General features: G+C 43.3%; 1 protein-coding gene across 2 annotated transcripts in view; it reads left to right on the top strand.

Moving 5' to 3' along the window:
* LOC140206936 (NACHT, LRR and PYD domains-containing protein 3-like) overlaps positions 1-20,669 on the top strand; it is a 78,285-nt gene extending 57,616 nt beyond the window's left edge. Inside the window, exons 5-10 of one of the 2 annotated variants that reach the window (XM_072275228.1) lie at positions 1,583-1,754; positions 1,849-1,914; positions 15,309-17,040; positions 18,854-18,940; positions 19,096-19,263; positions 19,427-20,669. In XM_072275228.1, the coding sequence (XP_072131329.1) occupies positions 1,583-1,754; positions 1,849-1,914; positions 15,309-17,040; positions 18,854-18,940; positions 19,096-19,263; positions 19,427-19,514 (2,313 nt within the window). In that variant the 3' untranslated portion in view covers positions 19,515-20,669. The remainder of the gene's footprint in view (positions 1-1,582; positions 1,755-1,848; positions 1,915-15,308; positions 17,041-18,853; positions 18,941-19,095; positions 19,264-19,426) is intronic. The other variant, XM_072275229.1, reaches the window with a different exon arrangement.
* Positions 20,670-22,497: the final 1,828 nt, after the last annotated feature.

Genomic DNA, 22,497 nt, shown 5'->3' with positions numbered 1-22,497 from the left:
GACCTTCTGCTTAATAATTGAGAATACATTACTTCTGTGCCCCCCCCCCCAACATTCACAAATTTCTGGTACATTTCTAATGTCTTCTACAATGAAAACTGATGTAAAATACATGCCGCACTAATATCTTCTGCCAATTCCTTGTCCCCCAAGACTACGACACCATCTACATTTTCCAGCAGTCCGGTATCTACTATACCCTCGGTTTCACTCTTTACATATCTGAAGAACATTTTGAAAAACACCTTTATATTATGAGCAAGCTTACCTTCATATTTCATGTTTTCTCTCGTTGTGACTTTTTTGTTGCCTTCAGTTGATTTATAAAAGCTTCAACGTCCTCCAGCTTTCCACTGCTTTTGCTATATTCGATACCCTTTCCTTTGGTTTCTGCTGGCTTACTCGCCAGCCAGGAGTCCCGGGCTCAGCTGACTCTGGCTGACAGTACCTGATCTGGGCCCTTACCCAGGGTTACAGATCCCACTGCCTTGTGGGAACCTTCGGGAGAAGAGAAGGCTAAGGAGTTAACCCTACACAAATCCGGAGTGGAGCCCCTAAGGTGGTTGGATGACGTATCACGTCACCTCTCGACAGCTCCTGCAGCCAAGCTGATGCCAAATGTACTGCTTCGTATTCCTTTGGACCAGATTCACGAAGCAGAGGGGGATCTTGATGTCTTGGTAGCCCACGATCTCCATATTCATCGCCTAGGTCTTCGCCCGGACTGTTGCTCAAGAACCGGCTTATTCAGCCGCAGCCGACGCTGTTCCACACCCAACCGGGCGCATCCATTGCCTACTTAGACTGACGAGGCCATTATTATTATACTCGCCAGCTATGGATGTTCTTCCTCCCTTTCGAACAAATCTTCATCTTTGGGATGATCTATCCTAAGACTCCAGAAGTGCTCCAAGAAACTAATTTTCCAAAGCTACCTGCAGATTGAAATCCACCATGACTATTTTAACATTGATCTTTTCACATGCATTTTCTATCTCCCGTTGTAATTTGTAATCCACGTCCTTGCTACAGCTTGGAGACCTGTATATAATTTCCATCCTGGTCATTTTACCTTTGTACTTTCTACCTACCCGCAAGGTTTCAAAATCGTCTGATTCGATGTCACCTCTTTCTAAGTTTTTATTCCCAGCAGAGTCAACCTAAACTCACCACCTATCTGCCTAACATTTCGATATAATATGTATCCTTGGTTGTAAGCACACAGCTATCATCTCCTTTCCGCCATGATTCAGTGATGGTCGCCATCGATTTTCCAACCCTTTTGCTCTCCCCTGCCTTGCGTTCTTGTTGTCACATGTTGTTGCTGTAATGTTGCACGTTGAAAGAGTGAGGAAATTAATCACGTTGCACCTACTGCAGAATGTCAGTAAAGCCCCATTCTTACACCGTATTGATTTAGACTTTCCTTCAGTCAATGACAGAATCCACAGATTTACTATCTGAGATGGCTGCCCAGTGACTGCACCTGCTCCAAAGCTTCCGGGACAATGAACATGTCCTTTCCTCCACATGCTCCATCTTTTCTGTCTGCTACAATAAATTCATTGCTTCTCTTTTATAGAAAGTCACTGAACTGACAGAGAAGGGAAACCGTCCAGAGAGTTCCACACTCTTCCTCAGTTTGGTGATGGGGAAAGGCTCGCAGACCCGGAGGATGATGTGGGAATCCTTTGTGCAAATGAGGACTGAGTTACCTGAGTTGGACAAAATACTGAAGGAACTACAGGAGCTCGGTATGTTAAAGCCACACACTGGACACAGTCACATTGAAATACACAGTTTTAAGCATGTTAGGTTTCTTTTCATGAAAGCTTTTGATTTAAACAGGCCCTGATCCACAGGACTACACGAGCGTCGCCCGAGGGTTATCTGAGTTACCCACTCGACTGAAAGGTGAGTGATGGAATGCACAGTTCAATCCACATCTCAAGTGTTAGACTGTGACTTAGTAGAACCTGAGAATCAAAATCAATCAGAATCAGATTTAATATCACTAGAATATGTCGTGAAACGTGTTAACATAGCGGCAGCAGTACAATGCAATGCATGGTAATAAAGAAATAATGAGTTACAGTAAATAGCACCACAGTTAAATATATAACTGAATAATTAAATTAAAGATAATGCAACAACAGAAATCTTATAGAAAAGTGAGGTAGTGTGCATGGGTTCAATGTTCATTTAGGAATCGGATGGCTTAGGGGAAGAAGCTGTTTCTGAATCGTTGAGTGTATGCTCCAGGCTTCTGTACCCCGTTCCTGACGGTAACAATGAGGAAATGGCATGTGCTGAGTAATTGCGGTCTTTCATAATGATCGCCGACTTTCTGAGGCATCGTTCCTTGAAAATATTTGGATAGTACGGCAGCTGGCATGCATGGTGAAGCTGACTGATTATACATCTCTTTATATCTGTAGTTCAACAAAAACAAACTCCTGGAACCCTCTTTTTTATATTTTTGATCATATCCTTCCGGTTCACGTGTATATCTAGGAGCACCTTCAACACGACTATCATAGTTGCCTGAGTAACCATCCAGGCAGTACATTCTATGAACAAAACAAGCTAACAAACAAATACATAAATCAATAAATTCCTGCATGTTCTTTCAATGGACCCATCTCACCTAAACCAAATGCCCTCTGGTATTAGACACATCACTCCTGGAGAAAAAGTAATGGCTCTCTACTCTAACTTTCTCTCTCTTTCAATCTGATACACCTCTATCAGATCTCTCAAAATATCCACAGTAAACAAACCCAGTTTGTTAAACATCTCCTTGTTGCATATGCAGTCGAATCCAGGCAACATACTGGTGAACATTTCCTTCACCCTCTCCAGTTTTCCGACAGTTTGAGATTAAAAGTGAAATCAATACTCCATGTGCAGCCTACGGGCATACGACCTATGAGCAGAATTAGGCCATCCGACTGATCAAATTTGCTCCACAAATCCTTTCAATCCTATTGTTATTCCTTCTCGCAGTAAACCGTGACACTCTTATAGATCATGACCCAATAAATGTCTGCTTTAAATATACCCAGTCACGTCCTCCACAGCCGTATTCGGCAATAATTTCACACAATTACCACTCGCCAGCAAAGAATTTCTCATTAATTCTGATGAGAGCAGGCACAATTCTATTCTAAGGATGTGCCCCCGGTCCAAAATTCCTGGATTATAGGATACATCTTTTATGTCCACTATATATCTGCCTTCCAATATTAGATGGGTTTCAATGGGATATATCCTATTCTCATAAACTCCTGCAGTAAAATTCTCCTTATTGGGTAACACTTCCATTCATGGAATCATTTTCGTGAATCTGCTCTGCAATGCTAGCACATCCATTTTTTTTCAGAGATTGAGTCCAGCCTGCTCAAGGACGCACTCAGACACATCATTGTGATGTCACCGCGGTCACAGGGTATTTCAGGTCCTTCAACATCCGACACACTGGGGCAACCCAGCCATAAGTGATCAAGCCCCAACTTGTGTCTGTCACATCCACAACCATGTCGAGGCTCGCTTTGATGCCGCTGTGCTATCCTGACGACATTCCTCTTCTGGGATCCTGAGATGCCCAAGCGTCTCTAGGCTGTAGTTCCAACATGACCACCAGTCTAGATGACTGACAGCAGCACTATGTCTGGCCTAAACAAGATCGAGCAAATGTGTTCAGGGAATCAGAGCCGTTTCCCTTGGTTGACACTCAAATGCCAGTCCTTTGGTGTTCTCAGAATGTTGGCAGAAGACATAGGTTGGATGTGAGCCTTAACCCTGCCTCAGTAAAAGCTTTGCTGGACGATGGTGTTTCGCCTGGGCGATGACTATGCGCAAGGTGTCTTCACTGTATTCAGCAGCTGATTGGCGGCAACGATACTCGCCCTGCCCCAGGGCTTTTGAGCAGCAGCTGAGGGTGTGCACCTCTTCCCTCAGCAAAGGGAACACGCAGGTGTTCCGGCCTTGGCCCAGCAGTCAAGTTTCGCTGGGCTTGTCAAGACGACATAGACCGACTGGATCAGGAACGTGATACGGTGAGGTTCAGCTCGCAAGATTTCCCACAACAAGATGTTGCACTCCATTACTTTGTCCCATCTTGTCCACGTATGCCGTCAATCTTGCTGGTATGTAGCTCCTCCTCAGCAGTTCGCACTTCTTCCTGGACCAACTGGCGCCTCGCTCTTCCTTGCACTTTATCAAAGCGAATTGTCGGGAAGCAGCCCAAGCCCGCCTGCCCTGCATCCCTCTGAGCTCACCAGCACCCAATGGCGCAGCGTGCTTCAGTTTGTTCAGTAGTATCCTCAGATCAATGCCAGTGTGTGAGACCTTCGGGTACCTGGGCTCGTTGTATTGCACCAATAACACCTCGCTCAGATTGTTCATGGGGAGTTTCAATCTGTTTTGCTTCCCGTAAAAGGCGATACTGGTTAGGTTCCGAAGCAAACATAACCGTCATCCTAGGTACCAGCTGATTTTTTTTCCCCGCTGTTGACAGTGGGCCATCAGAGACTAGCAGAGTCCAGTGGATCTGAGGGAGAATATCATGCTGGTAAATCCAGGCCTTGAATTTGTCTGGCAGCCGTGACTTAGCAACAGCAGTCAACCATTTATGCAGCTCTTCTCCGGCTGCTTTGATGGATGTGGATGCTTGAATGCTGTTTCTTCATTGGATGCTGAAGTTTTTCATTCATTTCTTCAATGAAAAACTTGGACCAGGTTTTTCACTGGCTTCTCATATAGCCTTAGAAATTGGGCGCCTTCCAGGTTAAAGCCGAAATTGTCAACTACCTTTCCTGTATTGAGTAATGAATTTTGATTTCTTAGGATTGAAGGTCATCCTTACCCAAGTGTGAGCTTCTCCAGACCCTGGAGGACCCGTCTGCATCCTGGCACTGACCTTGTTCTTACAGTCAGGTCATCCGTGAATGCACTTTCAGATGATTGACGGACACTAGATGTGACTATGTGGCCTGGGCCTCTGCTCTATACTTCTGCTGAGTTGGGCAACATGGTGGTCGCCAAGGGGAAGAGTATCACAGACATCCTGTTATGACCACCTTCTCAAGACGATGCCAACCAGTTGTGACTGTCCCAAAGCTGACTCATGGACTGCAATTGCTGTAGTAGTCCAGAAAGAGTTCCCTGTCCAAAATAGGACATAGTCGTTCTTGATGGCGACCTTAACCATCTTAGGCGGTATAGAATTACATGCATTTGTAGATACAGTCAGAGGATGGAAAGATCTCCCTTACCTTCTCATACTGCTTTGATCAATTGAGTGATCACGCCTAGATTTTCTAGGCACCAAGAAACCTATGCTAAACCCGCCCTTTTGCAATGTTGTGATTATTCTGGAGATATTCCGTTCGGCGTTGGGCAACAACACTGAAAAATACCTCCCTTCCACATTGAACAGTAAGATGATTCGAAATTGCTTGATGCTCTTGGTGTTCTCCTCCTTGGAAATTGAGTTACCTTCTGCGAATCTCCATTGGTAGGCCGTTCTCAGAATACTACGAATATGATCTGACCAGTGTTTTGTAAAGCTTGAAAATTACATCCTTGTTATTTCATTGTCTTCCCGAAATGAGTAATACAATTACACATACCTTCCTTACCACTGACAAAATCTACAAAGCAACATTTAGGAAATTCTTCATGAGGACCGCAGAGTAATTTTTCAGCTCTGATTTCTGAATTTTGTCCCCATTTAGAAAATGGTCTACCCCTTCATTCCTCTCCGCAATGTGCATGACCATACAATTTGCTAGACTGTATTCCATCTGCCACTCTTGTGTTGCCCACTCTCCGAATCTATCTGAGTACTCCTACAAGCTTTGCCACAAAGGCATCACTTTGGAGGGCAAATTTTCAGCCTAAATTAATTCTTGTGAAGCTGCAACCTAGCTTTTCAACTAAGATCCTGCACTAATAAATACAAGCAAGCAACATGGCTTCCTTGTCACCCTACCAGCCCTTGAATCCATTTTTTGGGGAAATATGAGCTTTGACCTCAAGATCTCTCTGCTCATTAACACCGTTCATGGTCTTGCCTTTAACAGTGCACTGTATGTTCACGTTCTAAGTTTAAATACTTCATATTTGACCAATTTAAACAACATGATTTCTGCAACATATCTGCAACCAATCTACACTGCACTGTTTCCATTAGTAGTCTTCTACACTCTTCACGATATCATCAATCTTTGCAAACTCCAATCAACATTTTATTTCGGGTATTTTATAAACAAAAATAAATCTGGATATGGCAAATCGCAGTACACAGTGCTGCAGAACAGCACTTGTCAAAGAACTGCAGCCAGACTAAATCTCAATAACATCTGTCTTCTATGGGGAAGACAATTATAATTCCAAAAGGCCAATTCACCACAGTTCACAAGCATGTTAATTTTCTGCAGGATTGTCAAACGCCCAACTTGAAGTTTGGATGACGCTAATTGCCGTGCATAAAGCCTCCCTGCTTACTGCTTGCGCACCTCAAACATTCTCTCTTCTCCAACTCGCATTGAGCAGCAGATGCAAAGGCCTAAATGTATGTACCACAACTATCAATGACAATTGTAAGTTGGTATTTCTAAGACTACCGAATTGTCACCCACTTTGTTAAAATCGGCTCATAATAATAATAAATATAATAATAAGGTAAATCATATCTCTTACCTAAAGATAGTAGTAGTAGTAGCAGCACCTGAAGTAGTCCTTCAAAATATCATCCTATTAATTGTTTACAAACTATATATAAAATTGTAACATCATGTGATTAATTGGGAAATACAGCTTACTTAAATAAACTCAATATACTTGTTGAAGAGATGAAACGATGGCGTAAGCGCATGAAAGGATGTAAAGAGCATCTAGTAATGATCGATTCTGTAACCTATATCAATCCCTATAGAAAAGCAGAACTCTTTCATGTTGTTATATTGTTATCTTGACCACCATAAAGCATTTATTTCTGACCCACATTCATGGTTAAAAGAAGTTATATTATTATAGAATACATACATATAAGCTACACCCACTTCTTATGAACTTCCTACAACATCTGATGAAAAAGTGACGTACTCTAAACACACTATCTATTAACAACAAAAAATACAGCATTATCAAAATAAACAGAGAGAATTCTCAGGGTGATTCTCTAAGCCCACTATGGTCTTTCGCAGCTTGAATCCCACTCTCCAATTTACTGAATCGCATCAGTAAAATACATATATAATCCGTTACCAGTAAAGCTAACTCAAACAATGGAACTATTTTAGAAAGGTATCAACATCAACTTTGGACTAGATAAATGCAGAATATTCAATAGATTCTGAGGCGCCATTAAGGAGGCCACACATGCGAGCAGCTCGGTGGAGGTGATCAAATATTCCGGCTATAGACTGCTACAGTTGCAATATACAGCTAATGTTATGGACAACATAGGAAGTAAAATTGTTTTAAGGTGACTAAAAAATCTATCACTACTGAAAGCCCCAAAATTTCGGATAGCAGTCTCCAATCATAGAAAATAGATGCCATGCTGGATTTAATGTCTGGTTAAGGCTTCAAACTTCCACTACCGACTATTCTGCTGGCAAAACTTCAGTCTCTGATAAAGGAAATCGAAGATCTGAGCAAGATTGCTGTACCAGAGGGACATTCGGGTACGTTGTTGTTGTTGTTGTTGTTTTGGTTACACGGAGACTTGGATTTCCGGCTTGGAATCATCGGTACATTTTGTTGGCTTCACATTCGTCTCAATGAGCCGAACTGCTGAGTATTCAAAAGCAGAGGAGGAGCAGTGCACTTCATTATTAAGTCCCCGTGGTGAACAAACGTGGTGGTTTTATCTCACTCATGCTCACCCGATCTGGAACAGCAAGCGATCAAGCGTCGTCCATATTATCTGTCAGGGTGTTTTCAGCCATCATCTTGGTAGCAGTGTATATCCCACCTCTGGCCCGTGTCAAACTGGCTCTAAATGAGCTGATTTACGTAATCAGCAGGAAGGAAACAGCATACCCTGATGCTTTTCCTATCATTTTGGAGGATTTTAACCAGGCCAACTTCAAAAAGTCTCCAAACAATTATCACCAGCATGTGACCTGTGGAAACAGAGGAGCAAAGACACTGGAACACAGTTATACTACCATCAAGAGCAATTACTGTGCCATCCCACGCCCACACTTTGGAAAGTCAGAACACCCGGCTGCACTTCTACTCACTGAGTACAGGCAGAGACTGAAGACCACAGCACCAGTAGAGACGGCCAAGTAGATATGGACAAGGGAGGCACAGGAGCGTTTGCTGGACTGTTTTGAGTCGGCGGGCTGGAATCGATTCAGAGATTTATCATTGACTCTATATGAGTACTCCTCAATTGTCACTAACTTCATTAAAACCTGTTTGGTTGTGTGTGTGTGTCTATCAGCACATACTGCAATTGCCCGAATCAAAAGGTATGGATCATACACGAATGAAAAGCTGGAGATAAACCAGGAGATTCGGAGTCTGCTGAGGACTAGATCTGTTGCATTCAGGATTTGCGAATCAGTAGGAGCCAGCTACGACTTACGATTGGCTATCTAAAGAGCAAAATAATAATTATGATTGACGCTGGAGGTGGAAGCGGATGCACGTCAACTCTGGCAGGTTTGCGGTCCATTACTTCCCCCAAAGCAACAGCTAACAACATGAACAACAGTGATGCTTCACTCCCAGACGAGCTCAACGATCTTCATGCATGCTTTGAAAGGGAAAATAGAACTATAGCTACGATAATTTCCTGTAGCATCAGCGACCCTATTATCTGTCTCGGAGGCTGACGTCAGAAAGTCGATCAAGAGGGTGAACCCTCACAAGCTGGCAGGCCAATCACCACAATAGGTCTACAGCTGATGTGATTTAATTGTCTCCTCTTGCTGCCCTGGGTCCCCTGATAATGCTAATACTTTTGTCAAACTGCTGTTTAAAACAATCATTCCTACAGGTGCATTCAAAAGCTCTAAAACATGAACTTCAGTATCTCCCACTGCAACTGGATGAACAACCTCCTCACTGGAAGACCACAGTCTGTGTGGATTGGAAAAAAAAGTCTGCACTTCGCTGTCAGTCAAAACTGGAGCACTTCAAAGACGTCTGCTTAGCCCACTGCACTTCTCCCTCTCCGAGCCTAAAGCGGTGTGGGTAGGCAAACCTCAAATATCATCTCTAAACTATTACTGGCAGAATTTGAGATAGTGACGATGATGCGTACAGGAAAGAAAGATATGAGCAGTGTCACAGCAGCAACCTTGAACATAACGTCAGTAAGGTCAAATAATTCTTTGTGGACTTCAGAAAGGATAAGACGAAGGAATACGCAATTGTCCTTCTAGATAAATCGAAAGTAGAAAGTCTGAACAACTCTAAGTTCCTGTGAGTCAGCTTCTGTGGGGATCTATCCTGGGCCCAGCATATCTAAATCTTACAAAGAAGGCATGACTGTGGCGGTTCTTCATTGGGAATTGGTGAGTTCTGGGGTGTCACCAAAGACACTAGAACATTTTTCTAAATGTACTGTGGAGAACATTCTAACTTGCTGCATCACCATCTGGTATTGGGAACTTGAGGGTGTGACTGCACAGGAACAAAATTGTTAACACAGACAGCTCCATCATGGGGATACACCTCCCCAGCATCCAGAACATCTTCAAGGAGCGATGCAAAAATCCATATCCACCAGAAAGTGTTCCCATCACTGAGGACATACCCTATTCTCAATGGTACCATCAGGGAGAAGGTACAGGATCTTGAAGGCACACATTACACGATTCAAGAACAGATTCCTATCCTGTGCCATCAGATTTCTGAAAGGGCATTGAGCCGATCAACACAGCCTCGCTTCTTTTATTTCTCTTTTTGCACTGCATATTAATTTAACTTTATATATTCTTACCATAATTTTACCATAGTTTTACTGTTATGTATTGCAATTTACAGCTGCTTCAGAACAATAAGTTTCACGAAGGAAACCCTTTCTGATGGAACCCTGACAAATGATTATCAGCTCATAACTCTGCTGCACCAGAGATCCCAACACACTAGACCGCTGTTAGACTACGATAAGGAAAGCCCATCGTTCCTCCCGAGACCACATTTTAGCAAGTCGGCTCACTTGGTTGTACACCTGCTACCTGCAAAACTCTAGAGATCAAGACAACTCAAGAGGCGGTCGGTGATGGGAGAGAAACGGTTACAGGATTGTCTTGAGTCAGTGAACATGGCCATTTTCAGGAGCTCATCTGATTACATGAACAACTACATTAGGGCCGTTAGGTAGACTTTATTGAAACAGTTACGGATGAATGTGCCCCCACGAAATTGTTCAGGGATTCCCCCAATCAGAAGCCCTGAATGAAAAATGAGATCCGAAATCCGCTTGAAGCCAGATCAGAGGCATTCAAGCCTAGAGATCAAAAATGCCACAAAGGTACAGGTATGATCTCCGGAATGCCATTTCTCGTGCGCAGTCAAGATTCCTGACTAGACTGGAATGAAAGAGCTTTGCTCGACATCTGTGGAAGGGTTTCAATGGCATAACCCACCTAGAAAGTTAAATCTTGCAACATAGTGGTCAGCAGAGCTTCGTTTTGAAGCCTTTCATGTTCGCCTTAATCACCAAAACAGTGAAAAACCATCGCGCACACCAATGTCTACTGAAGGTCCTTTGGTCTCGATATCTGAAGATGACGTGCGGGCTGCCTTCAAGAGAGTGAATCCAAGTAAAGCATCCGGTACGGACGGAATACTTTGTTGAGTGCTGAAGACCTGTACTGACCAACTGGCTGGTGTATTCACCAATATCTTCAACCTCTGGCTGCAGAAGTGTATTGTACCCCCCTGCTTCAAGCACGCTGATGCCGAAGAACGTGGTAGCTTGTCCAAATGACTACTGTCGAGTGGTGCTTACATCCACAGTGATGATGTGCTTTGAAAGACTGATGTTGAAGTATATCAGCTCCTAGCTAAGTGGTGACTTGCATACGCTTTAATTCACCTGTCGAAGCAACAGGTCTACAGCAGATACCTTCTCGTTTGTTCTTCACACAACCCTGGAATATTTGGTCAGAAAGAAATGCATACATCAGAATGTTCTTTATCGATTACAACTCGGCATTTAACACTATCATCTCCCCTAAACCTCTCAGTAAGCTCCAAGACCTGGGCCTCAATACCCCCTTATGTAACTGGATCCTGGACTTCCTCACTTGTAGACTCCAGTCAATGCTGATTAGCAAACACATCTCCACCACAATCTCTATCAGCACAGGAGCACTGCAGAGAAGTGTACTTAGCTCCCTGCTCTATTCGCATTGCTCCTATGTCTCTGTGTTCTGGGCTGTATCAAAGATGAATCACCATACTGGTGGGAGATTGAAAATTTGGCTGAGTTATTTTTTAATAACAACTATCTCTCAATAATACCGATAATATCTGTCAATAATACCAAGGAATTGATTGCAGACCCCATCAGAGGGAACCGGAGTCCTATGAGGCAGTAATCGCCTGTGGCTCAGAGGTGGAGACAGTCAGTAACTTTAAATTCCTGGGTGTCTCTACCTCAGAGGACCTGTCCTGGACACATCATATAAATATATTTCCAAAGAAAGCGCAACTGTGCGTGCGCTTCTTCAGGAGTATATGGAGATTCAGCATGTCATCGAATACCTTGGCAAACTTCTATCTTTCTTTTTCAATCTTTTTATTAGTTTCATAATAAACATACCATAATATTGATACAAAGTTATTGGGAATACATTGTTGCGGTTAACATAGTTAAATAGCCCAGTTGACACATGAGTGTTAAATCTCCCATCGTACAGGATACAGATGAGCAACATAAAACAAAAAAAAGTCTTAAAAAAAATCATGAAAAAAACCTAAATAAATAAATAAATAATATATCCCCCCCAAAAAAACTAACCTAAACAGTGTTAAACAACTAAACTAAGAAAAAAAAGACGGGGCTGTTATGAAACATCATTAAAAAAAAAGTAACCATTAGTGTCGTCGACTCCGTTCCTCTCAACATATATTACAAAAAAATGTCAAATTACATCATATGAAACTGTCGAATAAATGGCCTCCAAGTTTTTTTTCAAATTTAATAGAGGGATCATAAACAACACTTCTAATTTTTTTTCCAAATTTAAACACAACATAGTTTGAGAGAACCAATGAAATGTGGTGGGAGGATTAATCTCTTTCCAGTTCAGCAAAATGGATCTTTGAGCCATTAATGTAAGAAATGCAATCATCCGACGAGCTGAAGAGGTTAAATTACTTGATTCTATTATTGGTAACCCAAAAATGACAGTAATAGGGTGAGGTTGTAAATCAATATTCAGAACAGTTGAGATAGTATCAAAATTATCTTTCAATATTTTTTCAACAAAGGACATGACCAAAACTTATGAGTTAGAGAAGCTATCTCGGAGTGACATCCATTGCATGTAGGATTTATATGAGAATAATAACGAGATAATTTATCCTTAGACATATGAGCCCTACTACTACTTTAAACTGTATCAATGCATGTTTAGCACATATAGAGAATGAATTAACTGATTGAAGAATTTTTTTCCCATTTTTCAAACTTCCATCGATGAGTGATTGAAACTGTATTGACTGGCTGCATTACGGTAATCTGTTCTTACCGTAATTTACAGTATTATTATTATGTACTACAAAATGCCGCTACTGCAGACCAAATACACTCTGTCTGACAGAACCCCTGCCCAATTATCCCCTGTGTGATTGAATGAAATATATCTCGAAATGGGTTAAATTGTGGGCAATGTGAAATTTTATGCTCCTTCAGCAGTAAAGCCAGAGAAATTAATTCAAGTATTAGAAATGTTTTCATAAGGTATAGACATGAACATTAAACATAAACAAAGGTTCAAAAGAGCTTGTGCAACAGAAAACAGAGCAGGATGATAACCCGTGGATGAATGTGAAATATATGGGTACATGAGTTATGAACAAGCACAAAAAATATATCAGAGGTGATGAAGGGAAAACATTCGAGAGAATACAACAAAAGCAATATATATTCTCGCCATACCCATATCAGATTAGATTAGTTTATGAGGACACACAGTCCTCTTTTACTGTCATTTAGTAATGCATGCATTAAGAAATGATAGAATATTTCCTCTGGTGAGATATCACAAAAACCCAGGAGAGACCAAGACTGAAAAATTAACAAAACGACATAATTATAACATATAGTTACAACAGTGCAACAATACCATAACTTGATGAAGAATAGTCCATGGCACAGTAAAAAAAAAAGTTCAAAGTTTCTCGGAAGTCCCACATCTCACACAGACAGGAGAAGGAAGAAAACTCTCCCTGCCATGCCCGACCACAGCCCAACTCTGAGTCGTCCAAAAACTTGGAGCTCTGAACAGCCCTCCGACACCGAGTACCGAGCACCATCTCTATCCGAACGCTTCAACCTCAGCCTCAGAAGTTTATTAACTTATACTTCTGGCATAAAAGCTTGTTTGGAAACTGATAAGGAAATTTACAAAGAAAAAAATAAGAACTGAAATGACAAACTATAAAATACTATGTACACTTGAACGCACTTAGATTAACACTCCCAAGGACAGAAAGAGAAAGTGGAATAACAGACATAAAACTTACACAAGTGCCAGATAAAACTTCTGAGGATATAATTTCATCAGCGAAAACAGGATTCGGCACTCCATACAAGTGTATGCAATTCTGATAAACATAGCAGATATAAATCTATGAGTAAAAAAGATCAGAAATGCGCTGAACGAGAAGACAAAATTGAAGTACTCTGGAACACCAACAGGATATACATTGTCCCAATAGTAATATCTTCCACTGGCATCATGCCAAAGTGACTGCACAGTACGATTCAAGAATTAGGCCTATAAAACAATATTTATGCACGTCACAAAAAAAAAGTCCGGAAGTTCCGAGCAATTGAGAAATGAGTATTCATGTCCATGTTTGTACCTCAGGGTGAAGCAGCTAGAGCTGAGAAAAAATAAAAATAATACTATTTTATTTCTGGCGCACATTTCATACAGACGATATTGTTCAAACTACATCTCATTTGGATAGACTGCAAACTAGAAAATGAAAGACAAAACCATGTTAGCTTTAAGCAAGGTTCAATTAAAAAGATTCTGAGCTGTCGTTTTAAAGCGACAATTGAGTCTGTATTGCTTATACAGTACTTTCAAACCTCTTAGGTGTGTGTGTGTACCTTCGCATAAGACTCGTGTACTGTACTGTAACTTTAGGTTTTGAATTTTACCGTTTCAGGGCGTTGATCAGAAAAAAGCGGACCTGCTATTTATATTTTGGATTTATACTATATTGTCAACGCTGTTTCCCTGAACTTTTCTGCTCTGTGTTTCCTTGTACAATCTCAATGTATTGATGTAATGGAGTGATCGATATGGATAGCAGACAAAAATTATTTTCATTGTACCTTGGTACATGTGACAATAATAAATAAATTTACCGACTTACTGTCAATAATATAATACCCCACAACCCCTTTGCTCGACTAATCAGTATCAGTTGCCAAGACTTTACCACTCTCTCCCACAAACACACATCACTGAGACGTGTGTGGACTCTCCTAGTCATGACAATACCCTTTCATCTTTCCATCCTTCCTCCATCCCTGCAACTAAATTCTACCAATTATCTGACTTGTCCTTCCCATGTGTTATCGATAGAAACCTCCGTAAATCTCTCCACAGATGCTGCCCTTTTTGACTACTTCATACATATTCTGCTCCTGTTTTCATGCACTGAGCTGTGGACATCTGTGAATCCCAACTGTGCAGCTTTGCCAAAATACACGGAGTCTTGCTCTCAATCTTTCCACACCAGATCAAAAATAACATAAATCTATTAATGATGCAAGCAGTGCTTACAAAATGGTGACATGTTGTTGAAAAGGGAAACGTCCACAGCAGTGCAGGCGGGATTGCAATGGGATATCAGGGGGATGTTCACCTTCACAACGAATTAGTAGAAGACTATGAGGAATCGATATTTGCTGGGACATCCATCGCAGTTGTTTCAGGTGTCCCTGAAAATGTTATTTTCTGACCTAATATCCGTGGAAACATTGAATTAATTCATGTAATCTCAAACACAGAATGTTGAAATGCAGTTAGAAAGTTCTTTGCCAGAGTAGCCATTTAACATTTTGACTATGTCCTCTGTTCCCATGGAAGATGTTCAACAGAAACACAAAGAGACTCTGCGGGTGCAGACTGAAACATTCAGAGTGAACGCGATCCTGACGAGGGAGAAGATTTTCCAGCTGGTTGATCAATATGCTGAGCTCACGGTCATTTCCAGTGTTCGAGATCGGAGACTGGTAGACAATGAACTGCTGGCAAGAGGTAGAGATCAGGAGGAGTGGAGGGGGAAACATGTCCACAGAGAGATGGAAAAGATCCGGACTGATCAGTTATTCCAAAGCAGCTTTTCCCGGAGTAAATCCATATCTGGGTGTTCAACAGCGGTGGCCGGAGTTGCAGGAATCGGGAAAACAACAATGGTACAAAAGCTTGTCTATGACTGGGCCACAGGGAAAATATACCACAAATTCCAATTTGTCTTCAGTTTCAAATTCCGGGATTTAAACTCAATTAACTGCAGAATAAACCTGAGGGAATTGATTCTGCATCAGTATCCTTACTTTGGAAAGATCCTGAGAGAGGTCTTGAAAAATCCAAAGGGACTGCTGTTTATATTCGATGGTTTGGATGAATTCAAACACAGGATCGACTTCACTGACAGTCGAAGATACACTGAACCTCAGCACCAGTGCCCAGATCCCGAGTGGCGATGTGAAGTGTCTGACATTGTGTACAGTTTAATCCAGCACAAGCTGCTCCCAGGGTGTTCAGTGCTGGTGACCACCCGACCCACTGCGTTAGATTTATTGGAAAAGGCAGGGATCGGTATCTGGGCTGAAATCAAGGGATTTGTTGGTGAGGAAAGAAACAGATATTTCATGCGGCATTTTGAAGATCAGACGGTGGCAGCAGCTGTTTTCAAACACGTGGAGGAGAACGAGATCCTGTACACCATGAGCTACAGCCCCTCCTGCTGCGGTATCCTCGCTCTAGCACTGGGGCCCTTCTTCACAGAACGAGACATGGATCCGCACCAAGCTCCCAAGACCATTACCCAGCTGTATTGCTACTATATTTACAACATTCTGAAAAAGTACAGTGGTGAGATTGAAAACGCCCGTGATGTGTTGCTTAGAGTCGGTCAGTTGGCATTCACAGGAGTGTCCAGGAGGAAGACTGTGTTTATAGATGAAGATTTGATAACTAACAATCTGCTGCCTTCCCAATTCCTCTCTGGACTTCTAATGGAGCTTTTTGAGAGACAGGATTCTGCCGGGAGCGTGGTGTACACATTCCAACACATCGGCATCCAAGAGTTTATAGCTGCACTCGCAAAATTCCTGAATCCGTATCCCGGGGATATTCTGAAATTCCTCACGAAAGCCCACAACTCAACATATGGGCGATTTGAGGTGTTTCTTCGTTTTGCTGCTGGTCTCTCCGCCCCAATGACAGCTCACAGCCTGGTGGAGTTTCTGGGTCCATTTTCTCAGCAAACAACCAGCCGGGTGATTGACTGGGTGAAGGAAGAGGTTAAAAGCCAGAGTGGAAACACAGAGAGTGAAGCTGGTAAAAGGAGCCTCCTGACAACATTGCACTACCTGTTTGAGTCTCAGAATCGTAGACTGACTCGATCCACACTGAGATCTGTGCAAAAGTTTTCATTCAGTGAAATGCGTCTGACCCCGATTGACTGTGCAGTCCTGTCTCATCTCATTGGTATGTGTGGTGCAATAAAATACCTCGACCTCACTCGCTGCCAAATTCAGAGTGATGGAATTCAGCGTCTGGGACCTGGGCTGCACAAATGCAGGAAGTTGAGGTAACTTAATTTATGAGTCATTCTGAACAGTGTAACTGTTCCATTGTGTTGATTCAATGTAAAGGAATATGGGTAAAACTATAGTAAAACAAATTGTGAAGAATTGTGACAAATGGCCCAGGATCGTTCAGTAATTCTCCCGATGAGTGGGTTCTGTGGTTTCTTGTGATTGGTTGTTGGAGAATTCATCTGATCAGCGAAAAACGGCCGTTGGTTTCATGGTAGTAAATCACAGGAATAGTCATGTTTCTCGCTGCCTGTGACACATCAATTGACAACGTTCCTTCTCACTGTTACTCACACCCAGACCCACACTGACTGCAACAGCTTGTTCGGAGCTTCTTGCCTTCATTGTGAAGGGGAGCAAGATACTTCCCCAGTGAGAAACAGAGATATACCTCTGTGAGAGAGACCTCTATCTTCCCCATCAGAACTGCCTGTAAGAAACACTCTTCCCCATCGACCTTCCTTCTGGGGGATCTCTCTTTACCATCCCACCTTCTATCGGGTCTCTCTTTCCCTTCCCCATCCTAGTGTGGGGTCTTGTTTACTCATCCCACTTCCTTCTGTGGGAGCTCTCCTCCCTATCGTCCTCCTCCTGTTAGGCCATTCTTCCCAGTCTTCCTATCTCGGATTGGATCTCCCTTCCCATCCCTAATGCTCCTGTAATGATCACTATTCATGGTCCATCTTCCTACTGTGTGGATCTATCTTCCCAATCCTCCTCCCTCTTGTGAGGTGCCTCTTCCCCATTTTCTTCCTCGTAAAAGAAGTCTGTTTCATAACCCCCTTCCTCCTGTTAGACTTTTTATTATCCCCCTCGCTCCGGTTAGATCTCTCTTCCTCACCCCCTTCTTTCTGTGGGATCTCTCTTCCCCATCCCCTTATGCATCATCCTCTTCTCCATGCTGCCTTCTTCTAGCGATCTGTCATACCCATCAACATTCTCCTGTCGAATTACATCGCCATGATTATGTGGGATCCCTCTTCCCCATCCCCCTTTTTCTGTGGGATCTCCCCACCTAACTTCTTGTGTGAGCTCTCTTCCCCATCTACCTTCCTTCTGTGGAATCTCACTTCTCCATCCATCTTCCTCCTGTTGGACCTCTGTTTCCAATCCCTCTTCCTCCTGTGTGATCTCTCAACCCAATCCCTATTCCTTTGGGATCTCTCTTTCCCATCCCCTTCCTCCTGTGCGACCTCTCATCCCCACTGCTCCTTTCCTCCTGTGGGGTCTCTTATCCCCATTCCCCTTGCACCTGCCGGATCTCTTTCTCATGCCCTCTTCCTCATGTGCAATCTCTGTTCCCATTCCTCCTTCTCCTTGGAAACCCCCTTTCCTATCCTGTTTTGTCCCGTGGGTTCTCTGTTCCACATCCATCGTTCTGCTGTCGGATCTCTCTGCCCCATTCTCCTTCATCATGTTGGATCTTCATCCCCATCACTTCCCTCCTGTGTGGATCTCCCTTCTTATTTAGTATCTTCTGTTAGGGTTCTCTTTCTCCATTACCCATGCACATTGTCTCACCTTTCACCCCTGATCCTCTGACCCTCTCAGTTGAGGGGAATAGGGAAGAGAATTCCCACAGGGTGAAGGGGAAATGCGGTAGACAGATCTGATATTGGGAATTGGGGTATTTACAGGTTTACACATATTAATGATCTGGAGATGGTCAGTCAGGAACACTGACGGTGAGGGAATTGACCAGTGATTTTCTGAGGGGTTTGGTGTTTCCTGAAGTGGCCGAGTGTTGAAATCCTCTTACACCCACGTTTCAATCACTTACTTCATCGACTTCTCTGATCATATTAGACTTGGGGAGAATACTCTGGGAGATCCAGGAGTGAAACTGCTGTCTGCAGCTCTGACCAACCGGGTGTGTAAAATACAGAAGTTGTGGTGAGTACCAAACTGTGGGAGATCGTGTTTCCAGTCATCATGTGTCAGTCACTGAACATGAATGTGATCAGTAATTATGTTACTGACAAACAATAGGTACTTTTGCCGTCTCTTGTCTTTCTGTGTCCTTCACCATCATTCTGTCTCATCTCCAGGCTGTACAATGTCGGTCTCAGAGATTCCGGTGCCGAAGAACTCGTCTCCGCTCTCAGTACAATCCAATCACTGAATGCACTGAACTTGAGCTTCAACTGGCTCACAGACCAATCTGTCCCCGCTCTCCGCCGTCTCGTACTGAACCTCCTGAGACTGGTGTGGATAGGGTGAGTGTTTCTGTTAATGCTCAATGTGATACAATATCAGCAAAGCCGTGTGGTTTCTTCCGATATTTTTCTGTGACTGTTGCTGAAGAATTAACCCAGTTCCCCATTACTGACACTCTTGTGTAATCTGTTTATTCCCTCTTTATTCTTCAATCTGTTTCAGGCTTTGGAGAAATCAGTTCAGTGAGACCGGGAAGAAGGAACTGATGTCTCTGCAGGATTCCAGACCCGGACTGGCAGTGATGCTGTGAAAACTGAATGTGTCAACATCACCGCTCGCGGAATGGGGACGTTTTGGCTGATCTCATACTCCCCCAGCCATTTAACAGCCATCCATTTATTTAATGACGACCCTCCAGACTTAACTCATTAGATGCCGTCTCTTGGTTTCTTTGGAAGGGGGTGGGGCCTGTGGTTGTTGGATAATTACACAAACGGGAAGAGCCCAGGTAGGAGCTCAGCCTGGTCCACCAGTGTGCCGGGCTGGAAATATCCTGCAGAGAATTAGTTTGCTCACTTTGCTAAAGACAGTATATTCTGTAGTCTTTTACACTGAGAGGCCGAGAGATAATGTTGCAGCTATCTGAGACCCTGGTCAGACCCCACTTGGAGTACTGTGCTCAGTTCTGGTCGCCTCACTACAGGAAGGATGGGGAAGCCATAGAAAGGATGCAGAGGAGATTTACAAGGATGTTACCTGGATTGGGGAGCATGCCTTATGAGAATAGGTTGAGTGAACTCGACCTTTTCTCCTTGGAGCGATGGAGGATGAGAGGTGACCTGATAGAGGTGTATAAGATGATGAGGGGCATTGATCGTGTGGATAGTCAGAGGCTTTTTTTTTCCCAGGGCTGAAATGGTTGCCACAAGGAGACACAAGTTTAAGGTGCTGGGGAGTAGGTACAGAGGAGATGTCAGGGGTAAGTTTTTTACACAGAGAGTGGTGAGTGCTTGGAATGGGCTGCAGGCAACTGTGGTGGAGGCGGATACGATAGGGCCTTTTAAGAGACTTTTAGATAGGGACATGGAGCTTAGTAAAATAGAGGTCTATAAGTAAGCCTAGTAATTTCTAAGGTAGGGACATGTTCCGCACAACTCTGTGGTCTGAATTGTGCTGTAGATTTTCTGTGCTTCTATGCTTCTACGTTCATTTACAATGATGATAAATTGACAAAAGCCTCGGTGACCCTGGATCTGCAGTGTCCTCGGAGACTGCACTCAAGTGAGATTTTGTGGCCATCATTTCCCTGATGCAGAGTGATGGTGGTCGTTATCGCCTCTCAGTTAATTGTATGTGCCTGTGAGTGAATCGGGAGCAGATTATTTATTTTCGCACGTTAGCAGGTCACATGTTGTTGAGTTTACATTTGTCATGATGAAATCAATAAACTGCTGTAACATCCTTTCTTCACTTTGAATCTGAATCCTATTGGAGGAGAAACAGTGATCTGAAGTTACTGCTGACCCGCTCACCCTAATACAACAGTGGTCCAGAGATCCTTACACTGGCGTGGCAGCATTTCACTCCAAACTGAGGGTGATCAGTCAAAACTCGTCCCCCTCTTAACCCACACTCTCTCGTGCCTCTTCCTCACTCAGTCTCCTCGATCAACCAACACCTCCTCCCCATTCTGTCCTTACCCAAATCCTCGCGTTCCCCTCACTCTCACCCCACCTCTGCTCCCTCCCACACGTCACCCCCTCCCTCCTCATTCTGGCATCCGCGCACTCTTCTCGCTCACCGCTCCGGGTTTGCCACATTCTACCATACAAATGGACCCTTGCACTCCTTGCCCTCACCTCCAGCTCTCTCATGGCTTCACCGAGCGCCGTATTGACCCCGCTACGCTCGCAGTCTCCTTGTACCTGTCCCTGACATCTAACCTCCATGCACATTCTCTGACTTCTGTCCTCCCGCCCCCCCCACTACTCGCTTCCAGACCCTAAACCCTTCCCGATCCTTTATTCATCCTGCTCCACAGATCTCGCAATGGTTTTCAATCTTTTCCCATTCCCCCAGCACCACCACCCAGTTCGCTTCTCTTCTCCTTTGTAATTGCAATTACACTCACTTCGTCGCATGGCACTCTAGACCTTCTGACATTCCGCTGTATTTTTCCGCAGTGGAAACAGATGGAAATTGCATTTAAGATCATCCAATATTTCTCTGACTCCCTCCCCCTCCACCGATAATCCAACCTCCCCAGCATCATTTTCCCGCGGTACAATACCCACTCCCGCCTCTCTTTACACTTTTTAAAATCAGAAAATAGGGTCTTTTATATTACTCGCTAGCTTACCTTCATATTTGATCATTCCTCTCCGAATCATTTTTTTAATTGTCTTTCGTTGGTGTTTAAAACTTCCCATTCCTCTAACTTCCCATTAAGTTTTGCCCTGTCTTTTGTTTTTGTACTTTCCTGGACCTCCCTTGTCTGTCCTAGTTGCCTAATGCTTCCTTTTGAATAAGACTACATCTTTGTGATATATCTAAGCATCACCCTCTGAATTGCTCCGGGGAACTCTAGCTATTGCTGTTCCACCGTTATTACGACTTGTGTCTTTTCCCAGTTAACTTCGGGACTTCATCTATCATGCCTCTGTAATTCTTATTGTTCAACAGCACCGATACATTTTAATTTATTATGTCTCTCCCAAAATAAAGGCTGCATTCTTCCATAGTTTGATCACTTCCTCCTCTTCATCGTCATTATGTGCCGCGTCGTATCACGTGGGCTATCGTGGTCTTTGGCCATTATTCTTCTTGGCATTTTTTACTTCTGCAGAAGTGCTTTGCCATTGCATTCTTCTGGGAATTATCTCTACCTGACTGGCGACCCTACCCATCATCAATACTCTTCAGAGATCATCAGCCTGTTGTTAATGGTTGCATATCCAGGACTTTTAATATGCATCAGCTGCCCACATGACAATCCACATACCGTTCCAATGGCTTCATGTAACGCTGAGTAGCGGCGGGGGAGATCAACAGGCGCCACGACTAGCCCGATGATGACCTGCCAGTTAACGGAAGGAAGGTGGAATTTTTGGTGGTGGTTACGGCGCTCCTTCCTTCCACTATTCTACGCACAGATTGTAACTCTCCATCTTAAATCTATCCATGTGCCCATCTGAGAGTTCCTTAAATATGCCTAATGCATCTGTCTAAGCTAATACCCTCGGCATGCATTACTCACTATAATTATTTAACCTGCCTCTGATATTTCCCATAAA

This window comes from Mobula birostris, chromosome 13, assembly GCF_030028105.1.
Source record: "Mobula birostris isolate sMobBir1 chromosome 13, sMobBir1.hap1, whole genome shotgun sequence".
Classification (NCBI taxonomy): domain Eukaryota; kingdom Metazoa; phylum Chordata; class Chondrichthyes; order Myliobatiformes; family Myliobatidae; genus Mobula; species Mobula birostris.
The sequence above is the reverse complement of the archived record's forward strand: the minus strand, read 5'-3'. Positions and strand labels throughout refer to the sequence as shown.